General features: G+C 39.2%; 1 protein-coding gene across 3 annotated transcripts in view; it reads left to right on the forward strand.

The window, feature by feature from the left end:
• The window catches only part of LOC114453931 (partitioning defective 3 homolog), a 563018-nt gene that overhangs the window by 440057 nt on the left and 97270 nt on the right, over positions 1-25691 (forward strand). For all 3 annotated transcript variants that reach the window (XM_028433953.1, XM_028433955.1, XM_028433954.1), the window contains exon 21: positions 6912-7214. In XM_028433953.1, coding sequence (XP_028289754.1) covers positions 6912-7214 — 303 coding nt within the window. The remainder of the gene's footprint in view (positions 1-6911; positions 7215-25691) is intronic.

Raw genomic sequence — 25691 nt, forward strand, 5'->3', positions numbered from 1 at the left:
AGTAGGAATGAAAAGCACTTTAGATTACTCAAAGAAGTGTGACATGCATAAAAGTCCAATTGGTTTGATGAGGTTTCCTTGCTCAAAGGCACCTCAGCAGTGCTCGAGAGGTACCTCTCCAGCTACCAGAACAACTTCTGTATTTTTATTTTTTTTTTGGGTCCGCACAGGTTCCCAAACCAAGTCCCTACTGACTGAGCTACTGGCCTTCTATAGCAGATCTAGTATTGCACACTAGTGTGACACAGCACAATAAGCTGCTATTGCACAAGACCTGGTAGATTACAATGCATAAGATAGAGATCAAATGTTCCAGAGTGCTTTTATAATACTAGGACACCTGTCAACACACACTGTCCTGATTCGCCCGACATTAGCGATCAATAATTTAAGTTTGCAGTTCTGACCATAGCTTTTACTGATTAAATAAAGAAGTTGGAACAGGAGTGAAACAGATTACAGCACAAGGCTTCTCCATTTACCCAGAAATAAAGTAGCTGTGCACATACATTTTAGATATTCAAAGTGAACAGAACAGGCTTCTATTAGTTTATGGTTTGATCCCTGCAGACAGAGTGCATTAGTTTGCAGTAAAATGGAACTCTTTCTCTGATTTTTTAGTTCATTATGCATTAAAATGGATGAAGAAAAGCGTATGAAAAACACTGATAGTTGTGTCAAGATGAAATGTGTTTATCTGCGTCAATGTAAATATAAATCTGGCTGATTTTAATCACCATAGGTGTAACCTGTGATTGGGCTGATATCAGTGTTCAGCAAAGCCGACTGCTGTCTTTTTCTGGCCGTGGAAAATATCTGGGGTCCTCCTATCTGATTGGCTCCTGTTGATTGCACCTGGTTTTCATTCATGTGAAGCCATGGGGTGATGAGAGAGACAGAAAGGAACACAGGATAGGCAGTGTTAGTGAAGCATCCATCAGGCTGTCCCTTATCTCAGCGCAGGCTCAGGCTGAAACTCTATTTTCCAGGTCAAAGTGGGAAAGCTCACAAAGCCAGGCTGACGACGTCTCTTTTTTATTTGCTGCCTGGACTGAACTCCATTCTCACTGTCTTTTCTGTGGCCACTGATTATGATGTCCATTCTGTCTTATCTGCCTGGCTCCGCTTGGCTTCTAATCAGCTGCCAGCACTTGTCTGCCACTCTACTTGTTTCCGCTCCCCAGACCACAGCAGCACTGCACATCACGTTTTATTCTCAAACATGGTCTGACTTCCTTCTGCTGGTTTATGCTGAGTGGATAAAGATTTCCTGGACAGTATTTCTTTAACAGTCAGCAGAATTTACTTTGGACTGAACTCATTAGATTAGACGACTTTACTTAAAGTAAGTGGACTTGAAGTCATTAACTCCAATACCTAACATAAAGATAATTTGCTCTCCTTTCATTATTACTTTTATGTGTCACTGATTGTGATACCCGATAATAATATTGTTCCACTCAGTTGAACTTTGGTACTTAAGTGTAATTTGGATAGCAAGTTTAAAGGAAGCTGGCAGTGGCTGATCAGGAAGTATTGTGTTTGTAGTTGTGTAGATGCACACTGCACACTGTCATCTTCTACTAGTGTTTTACTCAAGACCAAACTATCCGAGACAAAGACTTCCCTGTGACCAGAATGCAGAGAGAACAAGACAAAACCAAGACTTTTGGGAGTCAAGTTCAAGGCCAAGACAAGACGAGAAGAGACAAAAGAGATCAAGATCATGAAAAATTCATTCTTAAAACCATCACCAGATTAAATAGGTAATAATATCTGTCATACCACTGGGGTTAAGCTACATTTTAGCCACCTACCAACAAAAACGTGGCTGTCGTTTCGCGCCTACAGCCCCTCTGACCAATACCAACATTCATACCCATTCATCTGAGGCAAATTGGGTAAAATGCCTTGCCCACAGACACAACAACCATGGCATGGATAGAGTGGGATTTGAAACCCCAACTGTTGGGTTATTAGACGACCCGCTCTACCACTGAGCCCAAGCCCTCTATAGTAAGTTTTCACCTTATGTATTCATATAATGAAACAGACCTCATTGACCCGTGTCATTAGAAATGCAGTTACAGCCAGCGTGAATGTTATTCAGAAATACTGACTGACAGGAAAAATAGTTGAGAGGTGAAAAAGCTGAAAACGAAGGACATTGAAGAAAGCAAAGCATCATGTGGCTGACACATAATTTTCTTGAAGGCACAGACTGTCAGTGGATTAGGTTCTGAACTTTAACTGCCCCCAGAACCTCAGCATTAGGTTGTCTAGACTGTCTCTTTGCCAGTAGGAAAATCTCTTCTCCTATACTGTTGTGAAGAGCATGTATGAAAATATTCAGCTTTCCTTATACATACAGCCTGATGATTAAAAAATTTGAAATAGAATGAGACGACCACAAGATCTCTGTCAAATCTCACAGTTCAAATAAAAACATAGGGAAGGTCCCGTGGTGACTTGTAATTGGAGCTCTTATAAAATTATTGTCTTTAAGGGGCAGCTTTCTCCTGTTGGATCATGAATTGGCCAATGGAGTATGTATAGTGTAGTAAATGTGGGTTTGTAGAGTAGAAGGAGGGAAAAGTTGGCACGTCTGTGGTACTTTTCTCAGGCCTCATCAGCAGAAAAACAGCCTAATCATTTTTCTCCAGAAACATATTTTCTAATTGCCTATTGATCTGTTGTTTCAAAGATTTATTATCTTTGAAACATGGAAGTGTCAGGAGATGATACACTGTATTTATAGTATTATTTTTTCTAATGGTTTTAAAAACTCTGTGTCCTCCTTTCAAAACAAAACTTAGGCAAAATGATTAGTTCCAACAGTTGAAAAGATTTCTATTTTAAACCTGATGTTCTTTCCAAACGTCCTCACTGTTAGTTTCACTTTTTCATTTTTCAATTTTTTTTTCTACGATGAAAAAGAAATTGTCCCTAAAGCAAAAAATTTACATTTAACCGGGGTGCCCAGTGATCATAACCAACACCCCCATTGCAATGTACATGCCCTGCAGAATGAGCAGGTGTAAAGGTGCGTTCATGCCAAACGCGACTTTAGCAACTCTGGCAACTAGATTTCATTCAAAATCAATGTAAATGATGTGACACCAAACAATGTCAAGCAACCTCGCTTCAAGCAACCTCGCTTCAAGCAACGTGACTCACTGTATTTTGGCATCCGTCATTCTCCACACACGCAACTTCCTCCTCCTCCCGGACATGCCGAGTGTCACGTCACCACTTGCCCTGTTTTTTTGATTGTTTTCTCTCACCATTGCCACACTCTCAATAGTCCACTTAGTACCACACATGCTCTGGTTGAGTGTGCACTGCTGTGAGCTGGTGTGAACTTCAGCATTAACTCGCGTAGCACCATTTTCTGTCTCGTAAACTCCTTTCTTCTCCCTCTGACCTCTGCCCATCACGGGTGATCTCTCATCCAAAGGTGCTCTGCTGCCACCTACATGTCACCCGTTGGTCACTACATCATTGTACAAGCGTCGATATTCACAGGAGACCTCCTAGCATCCCCAGCCGAAAAACCCTATTCACGTCTATAGTCTTTGGCAGTCAACATTACTAAACCAAATGGTGTCTTTAGATGTCAATGGCAGTCAATGAGTTAAACATAATATCACTTAGTTAGTAGTTGTTTAATGTTACATTCAATAGCTGATGCAATTTAGAAAATATTGCATAATGGATGTCAAAGGCAATTGCTCCATTGTACAATGCTATATGATAGATAAGTGATGGACACAACTGGCATTCCCTGTACCACATTTTTGATACTAACCATGCTACACTCGCAGACCTTTGTTACTACTACACATTAAAACATTTGATAAAATATTTTGGAAACATTTTGGAGATGTTTTGAAAAAAAGTGTGGGAACCGTGGACTATTTTCAAGCGACTCATCACGGGCGATTTAAGCAACTATAGTCGCTGAAGTTGGTGTGAATGTACCTTCAGTCACATTAGCGCCTCTGATGTTCCGTGATTGCGAAAAACAGACGGAAAAAATTTAATTCACTTCCTGAATATTTTTTTTCAATTTCTAATTGAATGTCAAGAAAGTGTGACAAAATTACAATTATGTCAAATTCTACACAAATGAAACACTAATTATCCTATTTGAAATCTTTAGCTACCTATTTTATCTGGTGACACATCATGGCAGAAGTATCTACAGTCACATGTCTGCGCAGGGATTCGTGCAAAACATGAGTGCGATTTGCCTTTTGGCGGTAATTTGTTTTTTTGGGGGGGTTTTGGGACCATATAGCACATTTCCATGTAATTTTCCTTGTTTAAAAAGGTGGCTAAGAAACTAGCAGGGTGGCTAACGTCGCCCTTGCAATACAATCTTGCGTGATAAAAGTAATAACATAAATTGGGTCCATTTAACCGAGTTAGCATGTTTTGTACAATTTTGGGAAGTTTAAAAGCCAGTAAAGTGAAACAAATAAGTAACATACAATGAAAGTGTAAAGTGACGCAGAAATGTGTGAACCCTAAAATGGAATTTTGAAAAATTTTAAACAAAATCAGAGGCCCTACGTATTTGTGTGACGTCCTGTGTCTTTTCTCGTGAAATTTCGTATTGTGACCCCTCCCATCACTCATCTTGCTTCATTAAATTGCACACACTTGGAATAATGACGACTTTGTGAGAGCAAATTGGTCCCTTAAGTACCATATATTCCATTCAAAGATCAATTTGACAGAGCGACTGTTGAACCGTAAGCCAAAGATGAAGCCACAACACTATGTGATTGCCCAGCTTTCCCTGTCTGACAGCCAAACCAAGCTGGAATTGGCCTGTCACTGAAAGGTGGCAGGTTGAGATTGTTGATATATTTTTCCAACAAATACAGAGAAAGCTCTTCTTTCTCCTACAAGTGAGAGTTTCATAAAAAATACCCCTCAGGAATGGTGGAAAAGAAAATCTTGACTACACACAAGACACTAGTTGTAAAGTTGTGGGAGTATTATCATTTTTATTGACTTGCACTTATAAGCCTTATTGATGTCAGACTCATGAGGCCTTGAGGAGAAGTCTGTGTCTTTTAGCCTCGACCATTATCTCATCCCAAATGTCAACATTGCAGTTTTTATGAGTATGATTATTCCATAAAATGCCAGAGGGGATCGGAGGGTCCTGCGATCCCAGTAGTAATATTGTCCTCCTTTTCCTGGCAGAGATCTGACATCACTGTATCCAGAATAGCAGGTGAATGGACTTCTGGGATTTCTTCTTCTCTGTCACATGTTGTGTATTTCCTGGCCTCACAAATTTGTAATTGGTTTTATCATTGGCAACAATGTGAGAAAGAAAAAAAAAACATCATAAACAAGAGTTGTAGACAACTGCATGTCATAGAGAATTGCATCAGGTTTCTATTTAAAACCCAGTTGTACAGATTATGTTGAAAAAATAGGATTTTCACAAGACCGTCAATGGGTAGAATGGGAAAAGTGGGTTAATCTGACTCTGAAAAATGCTGATTGTTAGAAAAGTGATTACTGTTGTAAAAACACAGACATAGGGATGATATTTCTAGGGGGGGGGGCTCATTGTGTCCCAAACTTGTCAGTCACCTGCAGAGAGCAGCAGTGGAGGTCAGAGGTTAGCTATGTCCTGAGGTAATGGGGATGTCAAGGACCAGTGGGAGCTAACACGCTTGTATCCGCATACAGACGAGTGCACATCCCTTCAGCGCATCCAACATCTGGAACCAGTGAGCAGGCCAGTGGCTGCTGCAAGGGCCTCAGTGGGAGGTCAATTCCCCCCTTTGTTCCCTGTGTCCACCCCCTCTCCCCCTCTCCGCTGTCCACACCTTCTGCTCCTTGCATCTTTAGCATCCTGGTTCCCATGGTAGGACCAGGACTGAGTGTCGTTAGCTGCAGACAGACGGGTATTCACATGGAGCCGTGCTGTGAGGCGGGGAAGGTCCTGAAAGGCTTTGTTGTGTGGAAGTGATCATGGAGAGATCGGCGGAATTGAGTAAAAAAGAAAGGGGCGGAGCCATGGTCCCATGTTTGCTTGTTAAAATCACAGAGGGATTAGTTTCAATGAGACAGTAATTCATACCAAGTCACATCCTAACAGTTGTAGTTCCTGCGTTATCTCATTAATTGGGGAACTATATTTTATCACTAATGATAAATATCTATGTAAACTGTTGATATGCTGTTGCCTCCATTAGATTTTTTTAAAATGTTCAAAAAACAAATTATAACATGTCTTGCAATCTTGTGTCCTGCTATGGTATAAATTTACTGCAGAGCAAGTGGCCAAAACAATTTAAAATATCTGGAGAATTAACTTAAGACAGGAGATACAATTATCATTAATTGGAGATCAGGAAGGAAAAGAAGCTGAAAGTGTTCCTGGACAAATGAAACTAAGGGCATTCAATGCAAACCTTGGTGCCAATGATTGGATTGTAGTGCAAAGAGAAGAATGAAGGTTATTTCTCTCTTTAGAAATGAAGACAGCAATCACCTTCAATTCACAGTGTTAAACTAGAGTTATTCAAAAAACCTACTTTTGGCTAAAAATGACTTAACAAGTTAGTTGTTACCAAACCTATATCCTTGAAACAATGGCTGAAAAAGTCAAAATTCCAAATCCCCAGTATCATGTATGGATATAATGTATTAACAAACGTTTTTTTTGTATTATTATCAAGGTTATATTAGGTTATATTAGGGTTACGGTTGGGTTTAGATGCGGCCATTCATTAATCTGATCAATATTTTGATGTAGTGTAGAAGAAGAGTGAGAATCCGGAGAATCCAGTCAACTCACCTAACATCTGTTGCTCACAAGGTTGTGGACATTAATGGAAAAATAACTTAGAGTATATGTGTCTTCTCTATGTGTTTTAAAGAATACAAGCCAAGACACGAGAACTCAGAGAGAGACAGGCCAAGGAGAGGGAATACGCCGAGATCCAGGACGTCGTCAGCCGCACTTTCAGCTCGGATGAGGAGCACACATATGCTGGCATCGGCTCGTTGAACTCGTCCGTGGACGACAGCAGTATCGACCCTTACAGCATCCACTACCACATTCCCCAGACTCCACAGAGCCCTCCACCTGCCGTGAGCCATCAGGATAACGGCCAACCCCTGGAGGCGCTGTACGCTCAGGTCAACAAGCCTCGTAATGGACGCCCTGCCTCTATGAACAGGTAGGCCCCATTTAGCAAAGAAGAACCTCTTTATTTTGAAGTCATTTGAGTGATGGAACAAGCTCTCTCAGGGTGTGTTCACACATGTGAGTCCTTGAGCGTTTTAATTGCTCTAGGTTTTGTTTTAGCCTATGCGAACATAGTGTAGAGTGGATAAGGCAAGATAATTCCACTTTGGTTTAATATCAATGGTAAATGGTAAATGGACGAGTGCTTTATCACCACACTGAAGCAGTGCCAAAGCGCATATCAGCTCATTCACCCAATCACTCTCACATTCACACACCAATGGGACAAGGCGCTAGTCGACCACTGGTAGTGTCTTGCCCAAGGACACTTCGACACATAGTCAGGTACTGGGATCGAACCCCCAACCTCTTGATCAGAAGCTGACCCTCTACCACCTGAACCACGGTCGCACTGACTCAATGGTTTTGTTGCGTTTTCATTCCATTGATTTTTCTATGAAAAATAATATTTTAAGGTTGAATGTATCTAAAACCAGAAGTTGAGTAATTGGCAGGACTTTTACTTTCAGTTTTGAGCAATTCAAAGTTATCATGAATGTAAACCGAGCTAAATCAATGTGTAAAGATTATCAGCCGTTCTCTGACCCATTCAGTCCAGAATCTCCCCATGTGGAAGAAGCTTCAGTAGTTTTTTACATCAGTGTACTTCATTTACACCTCATCCATAATATATGAGCTGTGATTGTATTTGTTTACCTGCACTTGTCAGGGGTGACACGTAGTTCACAGAAAAGCAATGAATTACACATAGGGTTTTATCGCATTCTTTGTCCCACAGGCTTTGCCCCTTGTGCGAGTGATTAAAATTCACAAAGTGAAAAAACAACAAATGCTGAAATGCTCCATGTGTCAGAATTTAATGTCAGGCAGTCTGTTTTTGCAATGTTTTTTTTTTCTTCCCTATTATCCTCGGATCATGAGTAATCCTCCTCTGCCTCTCGCACACCTTGGCATCCAGTCACGCTGAATCTGACTTTAGTTTTCCAGTCACTGGAGGGATTTCGTTGCTGATCCGTGTCAATACAAATTTTTGATTGAGTGGCAATACTATGCTAAGCCAGGTTATTGTTCATAGGTAAACACCAAAAAGTCAGAGCAGTGCGACGTTTCACCTCAAATACATGGAATATGATTCACTTTTAATATACGTAAAAATGTAGTTAAAACCAGAGGTGTAAAGAGTACTAATATATCCTACTCAAGTAGAAGTACTGTTACTTGATTTAAATTATACTCAAGTACATGTACAAGTAAGTCATACATAAAATACTTCTATACAACCTAAACGTAGCTCAATTAAATAGTACTCAAAGTAAAAGTTACAAGTTACTTTCACCCCCTATGTTTATTTTTGGTAATACATTTTGCCACGGTTCCCTTGCATACAGTAAACATCTCATGTATAAAATTCTAAAGGAAGTGGTGAAATATTGCACAATTGAAACTGGAATCTGTATAAAATAAAAGGTCTGGCAAACTGTTTAATTCTTAAAAAAATTGAAATAACACCAATTAATTCAATTCAAAATAAAGAAATGATCAGGCTCTAAGTATAGCTAAATGTATGAACTGTAAAACAGTGCCATTACAAATGTGCCATGAGGGTAACAACATTGGGCGTTGATCAGAAAAGGCACATCTAACAACATATGGATTATGTTCAATATGCCTTTAAAGAGACGGAAATAAAAAAATCATCACGATAAACAATAATTTACTCGGTAACGGTTTGGTGTAGAAATGTAACAATTTACTTTGCTTTTTTTTTAAAATGTACTTAAGTACCATTAAAAGTACTGATTTAGAAATATACTCCAAAAAGTACAATTACCCATAAAATCAATGCAATTACAGTAACGTGAGCACTTACTATCTATTACTTTCACCTTTGGTTAAAACGTTATGCATAAATGTGTTGTACCAGAAAACAAAAAGACTTAACATTACTATAAATAAAGTATATTTTTGAAGGAACGTGAACGTCTTCCTCTGTTGGATGCTGTTCACTGAAGCTCCTCATGTTTCCTCATGTAGAAAGAGAAAGTGGAGGCTAAAGTAGAGCTGCCTTAAAGATCATGTCTATTGGGTAAAAGTACCATAACATGAGGTTATTAAGGGATCAGAAGCTACAACCTTTAGTGATTGACATGTGTCACCTTGGGGGAATGGTGACCTTTCACTGCGTGGCCCTGGAGCCGGGGCGTAGGGGGGTTTGTGTGTGTGACTGAAACAGGGCACCTCTGTGTAAGTGTGTTTTTAAGAGGATTTCTAGAGACAGGTTCTCCATCCTGCCCTCAATGACGGACAGAGCAAAAATAACAAGGTTATCCATCCCCTGTGATAGCGGGCTAAATCCACATGCCAATATATCCAAGGCTTAGCGGAGGCCGGCTTCATCCAAATATCTAAAGTCAAGGTTACGGCCACATGGTTCCTGAGGACGGCCTTGATAAAGTCACACCAACTATCAATCATAATCAGATCTCCTTCTCGTATTGGGCAGCTGTCGACTCTAATCCTGACGGGTTGGTGAATGCAACCCGTGAGACAGTGCTGGACTGTGTGGTGTATGGTAGATCACTGATCGAAAAGCATGATCCTATTGATTTCCAGTGTGATTATCAATGCTTTCATCAGTTGTACAGTATATCTAAACAACTAAGGAAAATGTATTATTGGCTTTGGCTATAATTGTAATGGTTTTCCTATTGAAAAAGTTAGTGCACTATTATGTATTTTGTTGAACTTTGTTGTTGTTAGTTTCTTTTTTGACTTGTATGTCATTGTTTTAACAACTGTAAAGTGTAAAAACAGTTTTTGAAAAGTACTTCTAGATAAAACGTATTATTATTATTATTATTATTATTATTATTATTATTATTATTATTCAGAATTTGCATACAGTGCAAAGTTTTCCATGATCTTTTAGCTGTGCATACCTATATTGATTTATTTTTGCCCTATGTTGTTAAAGGTACATTGTGTAACTTGTGGCCACTAGGGGCGCTAGACCGGTAACTTTCACTCAAGCGCTCCTAGTGGCCACAAGCGCCGCAGCACTGTCGCAAAAATCACCAAACAGTCAGTGGGACCAGCCTCCCTTGTCTTTTGATTGTGTATGCAGACAGTAGTTGACCTGTAACTTCAGGATAAGGATTGGCTCTACGGGCTGGGTTGTAAAGCTGCTACAGTCTGTGGGCTGGAGTATGGGCTAGAGGAGCAGCCGCCCTTCTCTCCCTGCCGCTGGAGTCCCGGCGCTCAGCCTTCCTCGCAGTGTCAGTGGCGATCCCCCCCTACTCCCTGGCCTTTCCGCAGTCGGAGTCGGTACAGTCCCCTTTGACCCCTGTCGAAGGCGGGCCTACAATGGCGTTGAGGTCACGGAGTCGGTGGAAAGCACCACCGACGCAGTGAGGAGGGCTGATCGCCAGGACTCCAGCAGCGGCTGCTCCTCCAGCCCATTGACTATAGCCGCGCTGCGAGCCCAGCCCCGCTTCGCACCCCAGCCCCGAGAGCCAATCCTTATCCCGAAGTTACAGATCTGACATGCCGACTTCCCTTACTAAAGAATCCACGTTTAACTGAACTATCGCGGTGTTTAGTGCACCATTAACCTATCATGAAACTACCATATTGTGCTCATTTGGCTGTAAACACTGGCTAACTCGTTTGAGCTGCCTACAACAACAACGGCGCTGGGTCGGGAGATGCCTGTATGTTATGACGTCACGTGCTAACTATGTATATCTGAGCCTGTTGTCACATGACTGCTGTACAGTGAAACGTTCTCCAGGCATTCTCCAGGTCACATGACATGGTGAAAGGCGGTCCATCTCTCCAAACTTACATAGTCGGTATTTCAAGAGGGAAGCCCCCGCTCTGAGCATTGATACTGTCAGCGTTGTGTATTGGTCTGAGGAATCATTTCAAATAACTCATGGGTCAACTCTTTAGGTCAAAAAGTCCACGGTGTGACTTTAATCATTGTTCTTTCGTAATGTGTTCTATTTAAAATAGGAGCCATACTCATTTATAAATTATTCAACATACAAATATTTTTGTCTTCTTGTTTACTTCTGCATCCTAGATATACAGAGCTCTCTCTGCCACAAGCATATTTTAGCAGCCTACTGTAAGCTCAATGCCACATCGTAATCAGAGGTATATAAGCTTATGCTTTGTCTGAAGTTTGAGCATGGAATACAGTGTGGTATTATTTTACCTCGATGGGATTAGCTTTGGCAAGTGTTATTGTGTGATTTGTTTTGAAATTGGCACTGCAGGTTCCACGCTGGGTTTTGGTATTACACCTCTAGCTACTTTGCATATCTTGAGAAAAACAGCCGTATGTCGGTGATGTTTTTCTTACCATCATTTCAAACAACATTTTTATTTCCCTTTTTTTGATCATGATTTGAACAAAGAAGCTTAAAACATGTTTTGAACATATGTCGTGGTTTTTGGAAATTTGCTTTTCATAACTAAATTAAATTGGAATTGTTTTTGTATAATACAATAATGCAAAATGCTTGTGCATCCAAGTTTGCAGTCATTTTTAATAAATCTAGGTAACAAAATTGGAAAGAAAACTGTGAAAAGTGCCATCACAAATTTCACATTTTTAATGATATTTTTAATCAAATTTGAACTTATATGATGGTGTAGTCATTGAAGTAAGTCATAGAACTATGACCCACATGCACATGACCAGTGTCAAGAGATGCAATGAATACCTTGCCAGCCCAAAACTGTTAAAAAAACTAAACAATAAAAGCAGGGAGAGAATAAAAAACATGAAAAATCAATTATTAACAAAAATACCGTTAAACTGTTCCTGACTCAGGCCTGACTAAATGAAAAGATGTCTGAAGTGATCAACCTCAAGGCTTCTTTTTCTCGCCTTTTTATTTTATTCTATAATTTTCTTTTAGCCTAATATTTACTACAATGTTTCTTTCTTTAAAAAAAAAAAAATACATTAAAGATATATATTGCATAATTGTGATTATCACCCTATGGAAGGGTAGGCTAAACTTTAATAGGGAAAAAAGATGTAGAAATAGTGGGCAGTGTTACAACTGAGTGAGGGGCAATTAAGTGGTTATAGTGGACGAGAGGATGAGAGTGAGGCTATTTTGCTCACAGCCCTCACTCTCACTCTCATGCTGTTGGTAGAGTGAGTTGCTACTATTGTAAATGAGTGAAATCTACTGATGTAATGACATATGTAGAGATAATATGTATAGAACACATCTTACTACTTAGATACTGTACTATGAAGATAAGAGTGACTAGAGTGAGTAGATGTGTGCTTAGAATGGTGACAGAGCCATTTGTTGGAAGCTAACATTTCTAAGTTATGTCACAATGAGACCAATTAGCCAGATCGACCTCATGTCGGTGCAAACAAACAATGTTATTTATCATCTTACATTGATATATAGTCCTTTGTGCCAAAAGATGGCAGTCACATGAGGTTTACCATGTGAGAGCGGCGTGAGAGCTGTGTTTCAGATATGGGAAGGATGTTAATTTGTGACACATCATCAGTAGTGTTCCTTTGAATCAGGGGGTATTTCAGCCTTTTAAACACTAGACACCATCGTAAAAGGTGGTCAGCTACAGGGTGATCAAGCCTGAGCTTGGGTCCCATAACTGTTTCCCATCCTCTCCTATTTGCAGGTTTAGGCCTCCTCACACTGTGCCCTATGGAAAAAGTGTGTCTCAATGTTTTAGTGTATGTTTATTACAACATTATAGTTCCACATAAAGGTCTAGCACTGTAGCGATTTCGTTTTTTTATAGTAGAAAAGAGTATAATAAAACTTTGTGCGAGAACTGGCTCACTCATTTCAGTTGTCGGTAGTCTGCTGATCTCCAGCTCTTGAAGGGTGCCAGGTGGGGAGAGGGTACACCGTGGATAGGGTGCCGGTCCATCAGAGCAACTCAAACTCTAAACATGACAAACTGTTCTAAATAATATTAACAACCACATTGTCAGACATTAGCCAACTTGAGAAAAAAAATGGCACCGTGGGAATGTGTCCATTACTGTAAGTTGTCAGACAACAAATCTTTCAGTGCCTTCAATTCACATTTCTTTGGATACATTTTTGGCCAACGTTGTCCTGAGGTGTGTTGGCTGTAGCTAACTCATAGTCCACAATATAAAATCATCGCTTGGCATGTAGGTCTCAGTTGTGCTTTATGTGCATTAATTTAATTTCTCCATAAAACCATTCACCCTGGTCTTGGTGCAGCGTACAAAGCTGAACCCTTGTTTACCTTCTGCAGTTTATGAGAGAAGGCTGCAGCTGAAAAAATAATATGTGCCTCTCTCTCTAATAGAGCTTTCATAATGGAGCCCTAATGGGAAGGTCAGTGTGACTGTAAACCCAGAATGAGTCAGACTTGAACTCATAAAAATCTTCTTAGATGCGAGGACCCTCGGTTGCTGTGGGCGTCCACAGATCCTGCCCGTTTTTGTGATATCAGGTTTAACGGTTCCTCTGTAGGCTCACTGTACAACATTGTTAGTTTATTACAAACCTCCTTCATAGTAGAACTGGCAGCTCCAGTTGTGTTTTAACAATGCTGTAAGAATGATGGCAACCAAGAGAAATGTAAAGATTTATTTGTTTTCACTTTGTTAAAACTAAAATAGAAAGCAAAAATAGATAACATTGACCACCCTAAAATGTGCAACTCTTCAGAGTGGTCTTTAACCACGTTTATATAATAGCAATAGACATACCCTTTTAAAGGCTACTTAGTACATTTTAATTCTAAGCTCTATCAAAAAATCATATATAATAATACTTACAGATCAGTTTGGTTATTTTCTTTAAATGTAGAGCAACCAGGAGTGAAACAATCTCATCAGACACGGTCGCTGCCCTTTTGCTTAACTCAGATACGGTATGTTGTCAGTGATGTCGAGCAATAGCATTTAGTGCTGCTGGTGCCTAAGATTATAGCCTAAGATCATAGCTACAAATAAAGCATCTGACTGCCTAAGAATATAAATATAAATAATTAAATAACAATAAGGCACTTTATTCTATATGTTTTAGAATTTCCCCCCATCCCAAGGTATGACCACAGGTGACTGTCATCTTCTACCAAAAGAGATGATGTTGGTTTGGTGACGTCCTTGTGCACTGCTGTGGTAGCATAATGGGCATCCCACAGATACATTCAATCCTGGCACAAACCAGAAGTTGTTTTTATTGTGCTCCAGAATAATTATATTAATCTTTCAATTTGTTGAGTAACAAGGTGGCAAAAATATAATTAACTGAATTTTAAATGTAGTAAAAGTAAAAGTGTTGATTAAAAAAGAAAAAAAAAAAAACTCAAGTAAAGTACAAATTATACAAAAAACAACTTAAGTATTGAAACAAAGTACATTGACTTCATTGATACATATCTGTTAATAATTAAACCATATTCAAGAAAATGTAGAGAGAAGCACAACATAAACACAAACATATTCATAGAAATCAGGTCGGAGCCAATGTAAACACTGAACCAGAATCAATGACTTGTCATTATCCTTATGTATTTTAAGGTATCAAATACTGTAGTTCAAAAAAGTACTTTAAACGCATTTAAAACATGACCAGAACAGCTACTATTTAAGATTGTTTTGTTTCACGTCATCCTCACAAGAAAGTAGAAATAAAGGATGACCTTTCTGGACAGGCAGCTGACAAGTCAACTCTTTGTCTGTTGAGAGACCAGGTTGAATAAAATGTATTAGAATATCCTGAATGTTGAGCCCCAATAAAATACCCTCACACTTTCTGGGTGCTCAGTGTGATTTGGAGGGATGCAAACATAAAACAAAGATTGTAATGTTTGATCAAACTTCTCAGAGCCTGAGCTTCAAAGCGTAATATCGACACACAGAGAAATGAAAAGCAAACTTATAAGGTCTTAGAAAGACTCAAACTGGCCGTTGTGTTTCTTCCTCTTCACTTGATCCACAATAAACTCGGTCAAAACCTTTTCAATTTCATTAGTGGATCACTAATGCATTTTCAGCATCTTATTGAAAGGTCAGGCCTTTCATATTAAGAGAACGTTGAGTACTTCTGCCTCCTGTCTCATCAGCTCCCTCCTTCGAGCCTCAAAGATGACCTGTGAGCTGGAATACATTAACTGGCTGCACAACATTCAACCACACTTTGCTGATGGAGAATAATCCACTGTTGTTCAAAAAACAAAGCAATACGCTCGTCAAACGGGCAGATATGCTTTCATCCCTTCTGTTTCACAGATGCTGCCTCCAAAGAACCCATTGTGTCTCTTTTATCATGCCATCAGGAGTTTTGGATGAAAAAACATAACAGTAACATTCCAATAGCATCACATTATCATTCGCCTGTATTATGTGTTGCGTTTTCTGAATGGATTTTTCGATGACTCCGTTAAAGTAATAGAGATGGGAGAATGGCTACACGCCACCTCGGTTAGACAATCACTGAACCACTCCAAAATAATCACTTTTTTATTGTTTGCTGTCTCTTATTCAGCTTCTGTAATTAACTCCGCAATCAACAATCAGTCTCCGTGATTTTTATTGTCTATGTTTTAATTTAAATGCAATCAAATGCAGATTAACCACATTTTCCGACCGCAACATCTGTAGCTTTGATTAAGCCCTACCTCTCAATAATTCATTGGTAAATAAATGAATCTTTTATGGCCGTGCATCAGCATTAAGACTTTATTAACTGCTCGCAAGTATCTAATAGCGTGCTCAAGACTGTAAAATTGATATCAACTCTCAGGAACAAATGTGCTTTTAAGAGGATGCAATATATCAATGAGAAGTGAAGACAGTTCACTAACTTCACAGTGTCTCAGTTTGTCCAGGGCTTTGCTCCCAATGTGTGCCAAGTTAAACACATTTTAAAGAGTGAGTGCCGACTCCATCTTATTGAATTCCCACAGCTGCACCAGCTTGTTTTGTTTGCCGCTGACATCTGCCCACATTCCCTTCAAGTCTTTATGTGAACGTGAAATTAATGCCACCAAATGTGTGCTTTAGTGGCTTCTTTCGTTTAAAGTGAGAGGTGAAAAAGAAAGCACCGACACAATAGTAAGAGTTCATCGAGGCTGTTTGCTCCTGCTGAGAGAAGTGGCAGTTTAAAAAAAGGGCCGTTAATGCTTTTTTTGTGTGTTAGAGATTAAAAAAGGTCGTCTCCTAGTAGTGCACTAGCATTGCATGAGGTGGTATCAGCATTCCAAAGGTTTAAGGTAACAACCATTCAGTAGATGGACGTGTTACCCGAGAACTTGGTCAGTAGGAAATCTGTTGCTTTCTTCTTCTTGCGCCACTGTCTAAGCAGAACTTTGTTTTTACCAGAATGTAAAAAAGAATCTGAAAGTGATTGCAGTACAATCAGTTTTATGGTATTTTCTCTGGCCACACCTGTTTTTCTGGGTGTGGGCGTGGCTCTTTATCTCCAGTAAAAGGCGATTTAAATGATTCTGCATACCAAGAAATATTGGACAATACTTTGCTTCCAACTTTGTGGGAATAGTTTCAAAACAAAACATCACTGTTTCCCACCCAGATAGCAAAATTATTCTGGTCCATATCTGGTCCAGTGGTCCACACCTGACATGTTTATACCACATATCACATGGAATTATGGCACTTGGCACTCCAATCCTGTTTGTCAAATCTTGGCCCCAACCAAGCCATCACAATGCCCAAAAGTAAAAATGTTACCTTAGATATGGGCCACTTTTGGCTCACATCCAGATTAGTCAATGCTAACTTGTCATAATTTAGCTAAAACTCACCCACACATGTTTCAAGATAACTGGCCCACATTTTAAGCATCATATGTAGGCCAATTTTGGCTCACATCTATTTTGTACGGACCTGAAGAATACCAAAAGTTCTGGATTGTTGCGAGATGTGGCCCACATCCGTATGCTATGTGGGCAGTGCTCAAAGCCAGAGCCCTGACCTCAACCCCATCGATCACCATTGGGATTATTCTTCTCATCCAATATCAGCACCTAAGCCAAAACCCTTTCAAGAAGAGTGAAAGGTGCGGACGAGGGACTATATATATATATATATATATATATATATATATATATATATATATAAACCCAGAGCTTATTTTAACCTCCCAGATTTTAACTGGAACCTATTTGATTGGATCCAGCACCTCATTAAAAAATTTAAATAAAAAATTCCAACCCTTTTTTCACTTTTAGGTGTTTAATAAAAGTTTGAAGTATTATATTTGTACAGCTTCGTCTTTTTTTTGAGTTGAAATCACTGGAAATTTCATTGTAAACACAAAATTGAATGTAGACAGAGGGAATGTGAGGAAGAGAGTGAGTCAAGCCACTCCCCCACACTACGAGGGTGATTTTGCACAAAAATAGTTTCTCTGTCAGCATTGAAGACGGTAGAAAATGGCTAAGAATAAGCTTTTTTAGGCTAATAAGTTGTTTTTGTGGAAATCGTAAAGGAGAGTAGCAGCACTTGTTAGCTTAACGACTAGCAGCAGCTGTCCTGCACCTATCCAGTGGACATGAGGAGGACTCTGGGTGGAGTCACGATGCTGCTACTACTACTGAAAGACAAGACAGGCCTCGGCTGTTAAATATGATAAAAAGTTGCGAGGATACAAAGTTCTGCATGGCTGATTTTTTTTTTTCTTTTTGTGGCTATTTTGGCAAATAAAGGAAAGCATGCATTTTATTTTTATTTTCTGCTCTGCTGCTGATTCATTAGATGAGTTGTGGCCTTATTTTATGGGTGTAAAAGTTTGTAAATATTTTGTATTTGTGGGTTTTTGTGTTCTGAAAGTTTAGTGACCTTTGTGGCTAAATTAGCAGTGATTTTGCGCTATCGTTGTTGCTGAAACACAACATATTTTGCCAGCTGTGCTTCTTTAACGATGATTGGTTGTTTGTGTTCACGCGTGACATTATTAGCCCATTTAGTTAGCAAAAGGCGCTTTAAAAAATATATTCCGTGACTATTTTGCCTCTTTCTCTTACAGCCGGAACCACACCCGGCATTTGTTCTGGGACCTGATTAAGCGCTGTATTAACCTATATGTGTTTGAAATGGTTGACTGTTTATGGAACCGTCATTCAACTGAATACTTTTGACCTCTATAAGTGTTGGAATTAACCTGTAGCTTTGCCTTTGCAGTCACCTTTGTTTTCCTTTAAACAAAACCTTCCAGCATGGGTTAAAACAGGGTAGACCAAGATTAATGGTGCTTGTTTGTCGTCAGTTCCTTTACAATTTTGGAAAATCTCCCCGTAAACCATGTTATTTGGTTATGAAAAGAGGGAGCAACTGGGGCACACACATCTCCACATTGTGCACAAGGCCTTAAACCCAAAATACACATGAGCCCTTATTGCATTGGTTCTACACAGATAGTAACGTGTATCTCCGAGGCAAAGCGAGTGAATTATATTCCTATTTCTTCTTTTTTCTTTTTTTAACCCTTATGCACCAGAAGTGGCCCTGTGGGATAGATGGAGCACACAGAAGGCAATTTATACTGGGTTTGTACCATTGGATTCATTTAGGAAAGCAAACAGCCTGAGAGAAGATTGAAGAAGAAGGGAGACGAGAGAGAGAGAGAGAAATCCCACCTCCCTTTCAACTACATCAAGTGAATCAGGCTGATTAAGGTTGCAGTACAGTATTTTATCAACGTCCTTGGAAGCCTGGGAGATATTATGCACACTGTACCTAATGAATTTTCAGAAGAACATGAAAGGAAAAGGGGGGGAGTTTGTCATTTAGTACATACGTGCCCCAGAAGAATAAATAGGGAATAAGAGCAGGATGGGGGGGTAGGGGGTTGAATATAGCCAAAGGCTGTTTGTTGATCAGCACTGGAGGGCATCCCATTCCCAGCATTCAGCTGCTGCAAATAGACACTTAATCCCTCAACCTTTGGTGATGTCTGACACAGTAACTCACTGTTTCACTGCGTAAAAAGCTTGATCTGCCATTCCTGACAAGAATTTAGTTAGAAATGGAAGATTTGTATTGATAATGTCAAACACCAAAAATGGGATTGGTCTTTGTCTAAACTCAATCAGTGGGAAATGTGTTTTGTTGTGTGATCTTGTTGAGACAATCTAAGAGTCGCTGGTCAGATAAACATAGGGTTTCATGTTAAAGTTGCAGAGACAGACAAACAGGCCTGACGTTACAAACTTTTATGGGTCAATGACGTGACACCTAAATATTTTGGTTAACTGCATTTCTCATAGTTAGAAAAAAGGTTTAAATGCATGAAAAAGTTGTAGTAACTTAGTATACATGCCGTTACTTTTGATTTTTTTTTACTTACTTACTTTTGTAGTTTAAAGCTCGGGTAGTTGATTTCCTCCAGATACACTTTTTAAGTTTTTGGTTGAAATTTTCTTTATGTCCTGACAGAAATGATGATCTTTTTATGTGCTCTGAAAAAGGAAAAAGAAAATCCATCTTCTGTAGCAGCTGTAAACCTGTAATAACTTCGACCAATGGAAAAAAAACGAACCGTTCTTTTTAACCAATCACGTTTCCCTGTCTCCCTGCTCGTTCTCGATCCCTCGCATGCACGAGCTCACACTGAAAGCGCGTCACCGCTGACAGAGTTATTGGTCATGTTTTTTAACATATATGATGGTAAAGTTTATTGTTTATTTATTGCTGAATGAGACATGAGACAACAACGTTTCTACACAATACAAACGATGAGCTTAGTTCTGCTCCTTCTGCAGCAGCTGTGCTCGAGCACGTGAGTGAGACGGAACACGGGGGGAGGGGCGAGGGGGGTAAAGGCGGAGCCATCAGGAAGGCCACATTCAAAATCATGCTAGCTTTTGAAAATCGCCGACCCTACCTTTAATCTGTTATTCAAGGTGTCAAAATATTACATGTTGCTACTGTATGGCCATGACTGCTTTTTTGAAAAAAATCTTTCAAATTACTTGAAATCCATGAAATTTTATGTTCTGCCCTAATTTAGTCACATAATAGTCCTGTTTAGATTTCAAAGTATTTTTATTTTCATCATAATATCAATGCAAATCTTGCCCAATAATGAAATATCATCCAAAAAAAATCCTTATGGGTCATTGACCCTTATACAGGTTTAGTCCCATTGAGAAAAACAAGGTCTCATTTTCTAGAGAGACCTGTTTTGGACAACATATAACACTTAAGAAGAGTTACAAACATATTAGGTGCAGCAAAAATTCATACAAAGTCAAATTCTTAGCAGAGCAAGTACAGATACTAAAACAGGAACAGGTATAATCTTAAATCTGTTGCTAATAACAGCATTTAAACCATGTTGAAGTCACTACTAAACTGGAGCTAGCCTGTGCTCAGGGCTTTGTGGTGACTTTTCTGCAGCACTGTGAGCACAGGTTATAGTTCATAACTGAAAACATGGAGTTATTATCTACTTCAGAATAGTACACACCATCATACGTGTGTTTGATAAACATGAGAAGTCTGTGAAAGAAACCACTTTTCCAATGATAGATAACCCAATTTCATAAATTAATCACGGGTCCTCTTTGCCAGCTTAGCTTGGTCGTTTCATCTTAGCCGCCGTCACAAAGCCTCTACAGAAATAAGTCAGGTGAGGAATGTGATTGAGAGGCAGGTGACTGCAGAGCGAGGGCTAGCACTACGAACCGTGTCAGTGAGCAGATGACACTCATACCTCTTCATCCCCCCTCAGCGTACTTTGATCTTTAGCTTCAGCTGCAGCACATGTAAACAAACTGTACACACGGAAAGTGACCTCAGATTGACAGGAGGGAGTCTGAACTGCTGCCCTTCGGCTTCTGTCGCAGTTGGAGCCAATGGTGTGAAGGTTCACTGTGGGTAAGATGGTAGAGGTGTGTGGTGATTAGCTTTGATCCCTGTTGACAAAAAACAGTCATTTCATCAAAGATTTTTTGCTCTTATCAACACGGTGAGATACAGCTTTTGAATTGTAATGATTACATAATCAGATTACACTCTCTATTGATTAATCAAAGATACATTTTTGGGAAAAAAGAAAAAAACACCATGAGACCATTTTAAGCTGCTAGTTATCTCATTCACTACCAGCCCTTTTCAGAGCAGCCAACCCCATATTGCCAGGCGTTTTAGACAATTTTCACTGATTTTTTAAGTCCCACAGAATATGTTGTACTTTGATAATCTGACATCTGAAAGATTAGACTCTCTAGTTTCATTAGAAAAAATTATTTTGTTTCTAGCTTGTTTCGTTCTTCTGTAATCTGCAGTTGAATAGATTCAAGTTTCACACAAATCACCAGTTTGTGACAAAAAGCTGAGAAAAACGTTTTTCTGAAATAACCTACTAGTGACTTTGAAGCAATATTTTTTGCTTTAGTGACACTTTTACATTGGTTTCCTTCTATAAAACTACAAAAACAACACTGAGACCAAGCTTTTGATGGCAACATTATTATTATTTTGCTATCTAGGTCAGAGTTGAATGGATTTCTGACTGTATTTTGGCATTCCTCCAAGTCCCTCCCCCGTCATTTTCCCCAACTTCCTCCTCATCCTGGACATGCCGAGTGTCAGCACTCGCTTTTTTGATTGTTTTCGCTCACCTTCCCGACACTCTCAATAGTCCACACATGCTCTGGTCGAGTGTGCGCTGCTGTGAGCTGCTGGGAACTTCAGCATCAACTCTCGTAGCGCCATTTTCTGTCTTGTATACTTTATTCCTCTTTCTCTGAGCTCTGCATATCATGGTGATCTCTCATCCAAAGGTGTGCTGCTGCCACCTACATGTCACCTGTTATTTTGCTATCTGGCTCACGGTTGAATATTTTGCTTAATTGTATTTTGTATCTCCTCCCCCCGCCACGTAACTTCCTCTTCCTCCCGACACAAATGACCCATTTGGCCTGGTTAGTTGATGGTTTTATCTCACGATCGCAACATTAGCAATAATGCACGCAGATCCACACATATTCTGTGTTAGTATGTGGTGTTGTGAGCTGCTGGATACTTCACAATATCACTCTGTAGCGCCATAATTTCCCTCGTCCCTGCTTCTCCCTCCTTAGCTAATGGTAGCATCAGAGGCTAATCTATCATCCAAAGGTGCACTGCTGCCACCTACATGTCACCAGTTGGTCACTACATCATGGTACAAGCTCGATATTCACAGGAGAGCTTCATCACACTGTCTCCTAGCAACCCCAGCTGAAAAACACAATTGACGTCTTTAGACGTCTTTGGCAGTCAATGAGTTAAAGTAATTAATGTACTGATATCTACCAATGCATTTTTAATTCTTGCAACACCTGCTAAACTGCAGCAATATAATCTAGATCAGGGGTGCCCAATTTATTTTAATTGAAGGGCCAAAAAGCAATCGCGGTGGGGGGCCGCAGGCCAAAACTAAACATTCATGTTGTCAGGCATGAAATTAAAAATGCCAACATCACTGTGCAAAATAAACACTTAAAGTAGCTTTAAAATGGAAGAACACTTTTCTTCATTTTGTTTCATGACATAAAATCCTGATGCATCTAAATCTAAAGACATTTAGTGCAATATAAATTCAACAAAATGGGACACAACAACCTGCCTATACGTTCGAAATACTACATTTTCACTGCCTTGAAAAGATATTTTAAAACTCAAGAAAAATAATGAAATTGGACATCAAGATTTTTTTTCCTTATAAATCACTGTACTGTATTACTTTAAGTTTGGTTGATATTAACTATAGAAAGCAGAACATGCTCCAATGTGACTGAAAAAGATGAAGAAAAATCTTGTTTAAAAAAAAAAAGACATTTGGTGCATCGAGAAACATGAAATACAAAATGACCTTATGGGACAAAATGCTACATCCATCACTACAGGGAACAAACACGGAGGGTTTTTGTGCCCTCCATAGTTTTCTTAATGCCCCCCATTTAATACCACCTGGCATCGACTCGACTTAAACAACATAATATTCTAATGAATATTGGTGCATTATGTGCACCAATTACACAACGGACAAAGCAGACTGATCAGAATACAACTGTATCAATGTACAGTATCAAGAACATAGTTCTCCCTAATGAAAGGCCAGCCAGGTTGTACAAGACACAGAATTAGAAATACCTGGCTTACATGTGTGCAAACCACTTGTTGCATACCGCACAACCAGTGGCAACCAGGCAATAGATCTATTAACGGAGCTGTATCCATTTTCTTTTTTTTCCCACAGTACACCATTATCTTTCCAGGCCTCATGACTTGAACAAGCTTTCTGCAGCAAAATCGGATCTTACCAAAAGCCTTTGTAATTATAGAAGCTGAACGGGTGAATACATCCTAAATCCTCCAGAGAAGCCACTGACACATTCCATCTGTTTTAAGCTGGTGAGGCGGTATTAGAATACTGCACTGTCTTCTTTTTGTGAAAAACAAAACATATCACATCAGGTTAATTGACGAGAATGGGCGATTTAGTATTGTATGTATTAACTATTCATAATATTCCTGTTGTTATTCTTGACACAAAAACAATATGTATGTGATTTTCTTCCCATTGTTGGACAACCACAACCTTTTTCAATTTCATTGGTAAATGTGTGTTTGTAGAAGCTCAGTGTATAACCTTAGGTCATAGTGGTCTCATTGTGCGGCCGATAGTCCATCATCTCATGTTGGCAGATTCAAACTGAAATACCCCGTAATGCCTGAGGGCTTCTCTAGAACTGATTCTGTCTACTGCAAACTGTTTTTAGACATAGAAACAACACCATGGCGCCTCCAACCAAATTGGACAAGTGCTCAGTTAGGTCACCTGAGTCGGAGTTGTTTGAGCCTTTCTTGGAGACCTAATAAACCTCATAGAGGCCACCAGACATTTCTAATGCTCTCAGTATGCCTGTAAAAAGCACTCTTGCTTTTTCACAACAGAATAATGGCTGTACATGGTCTTGTTGCTCCTCTGTAAAGGGTTAATGATGTCATTGCAGATGATTGTAGAGCAACAGCCTTAACGCTTGGACAATTTTCACAGAAAAGCCCACAAATCCAATGAACTCACATTAGTATTAGTCTGCTTTCTATTAAATGCTCTGTGATTCGTTGGACTAGAAGACATTAAGGCTGAAGTGAATAACCAAAGGCATTTTAACTTAGTCAGACTTGTTGAATGGGTTCAGTGATTGGACAATAATAAGTGGCAGACCCTTTTAAAAGCTGCTATATTTAGGTTTTGTTTTATCTGTAATTACCAAGTTACACAGCTTTGTTTTCAATGCATGAGACTTTTGATACAAGAATTCAGCAGCTTATTAAAGCCTTAATTTTAAAAAGTTTTTATGTTGGTCTTTCACAGACAGCATCAAAACAAATGTTTCATGATGTTTATCATCACGTATGCAGCCCATAAGCATAGTGTATTACAACTTTGGAATAAATCTCATTAATGTGCTAATGTTGGACTTTTCATTTGTGCCACTCTGAGATAGCTTCAGTAGGAATAAAATCATATTTATGAGTTTAGACTTGTATCACTCCCAATACAGACTATTTAAAGCAAAATTTAAAGCTTCATAACACAGATAAAGACATAGTGTAGGACTCATAGATCAATAAATCAAAGGTTTTTTCTTTGCCCGAAAAAGGTTGAGGTTGAAATTGCAGCTTACGAAATTGTTTTCAGCTCCATCACAAACATTGGGTTTGGGATTGGGAGTTCCGTAGAAGTATGTAAAGACGGTGCTAATTATTGCTTCAGTCATACCATGATTTCTTGTATTTCTACGCCAGACAATTAATACATTGGCCATAAGTGTCATACTCATTAGATAGTATAAAAAGATGAACATGTGAGACATACCCGGATGTATGCTATATCAGGACATTTTCTAAGTATGCACGGTGGGCACACTAGTCATACTCAATCATCCCATGATGCATTGCGAGCGGAATGTAAAATGGTCCTGGGACCAACTTCAGGTTAAAAATCAAACATCCCCCTTTTCAAAATAAAAGCATCTCTTCTTGTCTTCTATCAGTTTTTAACGCTTTTGTAAATGGGGCTCTTGTTTTGAAGTTAACCAGAAGTTAAATATGGAATCTCCGAAATGTCGGAATTAAACATCTATACAAGAGTTTCATGGATCAAATGAGCACATGTTGATATTCTACTTGGTCATTTTCTATCTTAAAATGTTTTCAGAATTTTCAAAGGTGCCTTTGTGTGGTTCAGGTTTTTGTCGTTGCAGGTTCCAAATGCATCTTGGGGAACTTGGAAATATACTTCAATGGGAACGCTCATCATCCTAATTATAATTATAGTATATAGTAGACAGTTTGAGTTTGTTGTGTATAGTACGTTATCAAACACAGCCAATGATTCGCTTTACTCCATTTTTCTTCTGGTTTTTTTCATTGTGTTTTAAT

Source organism: Gouania willdenowi, chromosome 20, assembly GCF_900634775.1.
Source record: "Gouania willdenowi chromosome 20, fGouWil2.1, whole genome shotgun sequence".
Lineage (NCBI taxonomy): Eukaryota > Metazoa > Chordata > Actinopteri > Blenniiformes > Gobiesocidae > Gouania > Gouania willdenowi.